Here is a 4,311-nt window from a genome sequence, read left to right on the forward strand (position 1 = left end):
AGCAAAAATTGGAAAACTTGGATTTGATGTTTTTTGTTGATTGAAATTCGGACTTTGAATTTTTATTGGCGAATTCAGTCCTTTTGTACCTGAGGCAAATATTGGCAATATTGATTGAAATTATATGCGATTGGGTGTGAGTGGGTGGCAGTCTTCGCGAAAGAATTGTGTGTCGCGTCGGGAAGGATTTTTTCGTCGATTTTAACACACAATTCTCGGTTTCGTTTCGTTTTAAGTTTGATACACCGCGACGGGAAGGATTATATCGTACGATTTGTATCATTCTTCGTCGTGTAGAAGTGTAAATCCGCGACGGGAAGGATTTAATCGTACGATTGGTTTACACTTCCGCCGTCGTGTTAAAAACCAGTACATCGGTTCGGGAAGGATTTCGTTTTCGTTTTTTGTGCTGTGTTTTCGTTATCGTACAGTGGTGGTAGCAAGTGTCAGTGTTTTTCAATATGCCGAAAACCAAGTCAGACGAAAGAGTGGAGGATGCTATCATTCGTCGCAAGGCCATCCTGACAAATCTATCGGATGTTGAAAGGTTTACGAGAGAGTTCAACGTAGATCGTGATGCTGGGCGCCTTCAAGTTCGACAAGATCTAGTTGATCGGATCTACGACCAGTTCCAGAAAACGCAAACCGTCATCGAGAAGTGGGATGGACCAGATCGGCTTGAAATGCGTTTGGCTGAGAGATCAACCATCGAAGAAAGGTTTTGTGAGGTGAAAGCATTCCTGTTGAACAACATCCCGGAAAGGTTGAACAGTTCTACATCAGCAGAGCCGACCGCAGCAACCAGCACAGCTATGTTTCACCTACGCCTGCCCAAAATAGATTTGCCGAGGTTCGATGGTGATTTTTCGCGATGGTTGTCGTTCCGAGACACGTTCAAGTCCATGGTACACTTGAATCCAGATGTTCCAGCGGTTGCAAAGCTTCAGTACCTGCTTCAGAGTTTGGAAGGCGAAGCCAAGAAACCTTTCGAGTCCGTAAACGTTGAGGCTGCCAATTATCTTATCACTTGGGAAGCGTTAATGAAGCGGTATGATAACCAGCGGTACTTGAAACGACAGCTCTTCAGGGCAATGTACGACATTCAACCTTTAAGGAAAGAGTCTTCAAAGGATCTTCATACGTTGACAGATGATTTTGACCGCCATGTGAAGGCCATGGCTAAACTGGGTGAGCCGGTAGGTTACTGGGATACTCCACTAGTGAACCTACTGTGCTACAAACTGGATCCAACGACTCTTCGAGCCTGGGAGGAAAAAACGAGCGACCTTAGAGACATCACCTATCAAGAGCTGATCGATTTCCTGTATTCTCGAGCGATGATGCTGAAGACGATCGTCTCAGAGGAGCAGCACTACCTGCAAACGATGCCAACGAGGATGACGGGATCCCAACCGAAGAAGCAGTACCGATTAGTGGCCAATCCTGTTGCGTCGGATACAAAACCTGATCCACCGCCGTGTATTGTATGTTCGGAACGACACCATCTGTTTCGCTGCAGGAAATTCGCCAGTTTCTCTCCCAACAACCGTCGTCAAGTTGTTACATCGCATCGTTTGTGTTGGAATTGTTTCAATTTTGGACATTTAGCAAGAACATGTTCCTCTCGACACACTTGTCGTTTCTGCAACGGAAGGCATCACTCTCTCCTCCACGATGCAATCAAGGCCACCTTTTTCAATTCGCTGCCGGAACCAACGTCGTTATTGTCGAATTCGCCCCTACCAGCTCCGCAGCGCAGTACCGCCCCTACAGATGCAGATCCGCAACCATCAACTTCGAGCCAACAAGTATGTATGACTGTTCAGGCATCAACCAGTACAGTTTTGCTAGAAACGGTTATGCTTATGGTGGTTGACAGTACGGGAAAGGAAATTCCGGCTCGAGCGCTACTTGATTCCGCTAGTATGTGCAGTTTTATGACGAAGAAGTTGGCCAACACCCTCGATCTCCGCCGTTCTACCGTTGACATTGCCGTTTCAGGGATTGGTGAGTCATCCAAGCAGATCAAGCGCCAGTTAACAGCGAAGATTCGTTCAACTGTATCCAAGTATGCAACGGAGCTAGATTTCTTGATCCTGAAAAGGCCAACAGTCTGCCTACCGACTGTGGACATTGATGTTGCTGCTTGGAAAATACCCGATGTCAACCTGGCTGATCCATACTTCTTCATTCCTACGGACATTGACCTCATTGTGGGCGGAGAAGTGTACCACGAACTTCACAGTGGCAGCAAGATTTCCCTCGGCATTGAAATGCCGACTCTAGTTGAGACTGTGTTTGGATGGGCTGTATCCGGATCGGTTCCAATAAATTCCTCCGAAACTCCCCGGTTATGTCATCGTACGACCATCGATCGAGACCTAGAACAATCCATCGAAAGGTCCTGGGAACTCGAATCTCTGTTGCCGTCTCAAGCTCTGTCAGCTGAAGAAACAAAGTGTGAAGAAGTGTTCAGTGCTACCACCACTCGCGATTCGTCCGGTCGTTTCGTTGTTAGATTGCCACTCACTAGTTATCCCCTGGTACGTGTTGGTGAACCAAGATCCATCGTCGAGCGCCGCTTCCAAGGTCTAGAGAGGAGACTTAAGCGAGATCCTGCCCCTCGAGAAGCCTACGTTTGTTTCATGGCCGACTACGAACGTTTGGGCCTCATGATCGAGTTAACTGATCCAGTAGACGACTCTGTCCCCCACTGCTATCTACCACATCATCCAGTCTTCAAGGAGTCAAGCACAAGCACCAAGGTCCGTGTTGTTTTTGACGCTTCGTGCAAGACATCAACCGGTTACTCCATCAACGATACGCAGTTGGTGGGACCTACTATCCAGGACGATCTACTGTCGATCATTATGCGCTTCCGAACCCACCCAATCGCACTCGTAGCCGACATTGAAAAGATGTACCGCCAAATACAACTGCACCTGGACGACTCGCCATTTTTGGCCACCCGCACCTTAAAACGCCTCGCTGAGAATGAAGTCAGTCGTTTTCCTGTTGCCACCCCAGTTTTCAAGAGTGACTTCTACGTCGACGTCTGTTTGACTGGTGCCGAAGATGTCGATTCTGCCGTTCAACTCCGCCGAAAGGCATCTGCTCTAGTTGTTTCTGCCGGTTTACCACTCAAGAAATGGGCATCCAATGTTCCTGAAGCGCTTCGTGGTATTCCTCCAGAAGATTTGGCTGTATCCGCAATCCACAGCCTGCAGGACGATCAGGATGTCTCCACGTTCGGACTTGTTTGGGAAACGACGTTGCACTGTTTTCGTATCCAATTCCCACTACCAGCGTCGTACCAAGCTGATTGGAAGGATTTTCACAGCACGCAAGATACAACCGTTACGATCCAAGTTCCTCGCTACGTGTCTTCCGCCAATGCCACTTTTTACCATTTGCATTTCATCTCGGAAGCGTCGGAGAAGTCCCATGGAAGTTGCTGCATGCGGTACTTCCGCTTGTTGAAAGCTGCTGCACGGAAGTCGGAAAAGGACCCATTCATGATCCTAACCACCGCCGATCTGAAAGAAGCAGCCTTCGTTCTGTATCGTCTTGCCCAGAAACAGGATTTTCCTGAGAAGTTAGTCACCCTTGCATCGACCAGTCGCCTTCCATCTTCATCGCAGTTGAAACACACCCGCATCAAACTGAATTCAAATGGAATTATTCGAATTGTTCTGCTCGTGAAACTCCTGCTATTAAATCTGTTGGCGAAGTATTATCATGGGAATTTACTTCACCTCGGCCCACAACTAATGCTCCCCACGATCCTTCAAAAACATTGGATCATTGGAGGACGCAATCTAGTGCGCCGCACATTCCATGAACGCCACAAGTGTTTCCGAAGCAGACCGAAGATGATCCTGCTGATGAACGTGGTCAACAATTGGAGAACCGGTCACCGCAGTTCCTGGAAATCCGCAATGAGTAGAGTTGCACTCTAAGACAGCTCCTGCACAGAATTTTATGGATCAGGTGATTGCGGTTCCAATAGTTTTACATTTCGTTTGTTGGTCTACTGGGTTCCCTTTTGCTTCCCAGAAACAAATCCCAGATGGTGTCACTTGTCGTCGTTTCCGCCTGTATATTGCGGACCTCCCAGAACCAGTAGTCGCAGATTGCAGCCTGAATGAGTAGAGCTACACTCTAAGCTAGCTCCTGTACATCAATTTTGAAAATCAGGTGATTGCGATTCCAATATCCCCATATTTTGTTTGTTGGGCTACTGGGTTCCTTCTTGTTCCGCAGAAATCAACGCTCCGAGTGAGGTCGCACTTTATCGTTTCCGGCTCCATG

The 4,311-nt window shown here is 47.8% G+C and overlaps 1 protein-coding gene across 1 annotated transcript; it reads left to right on the plus strand.

Moving 5' to 3' along the window:
* Positions 1-461: 461 nt before the first annotated feature.
* LOC129741663 (uncharacterized) lies at positions 462-3,959 on the plus strand. Its single transcript, XM_055733411.1, has one exon. It carries the CDS (start codon positions 462-464, stop codon positions 3,957-3,959), a length of 3,498 nt encoding a protein of 1,165 aa, XP_055589386.1.
* Positions 3,960-4,311: the final 352 nt, after the last annotated feature.

Source organism: Uranotaenia lowii, chromosome 2, assembly GCF_029784155.1.
Source record: "Uranotaenia lowii strain MFRU-FL chromosome 2, ASM2978415v1, whole genome shotgun sequence".
NCBI lineage: Eukaryota > Metazoa > Arthropoda > Insecta > Diptera > Culicidae > Uranotaenia > Uranotaenia lowii.

Excerpts from the sequence above, each read along its gene's own strand:
- LOC129741663 (XM_055733411.1), top strand. The coding sequence starts at position 462 with ATGCCGAAAACCAAGTCAGACGAAAGAGTGGAGGATGCTATCATTCGT.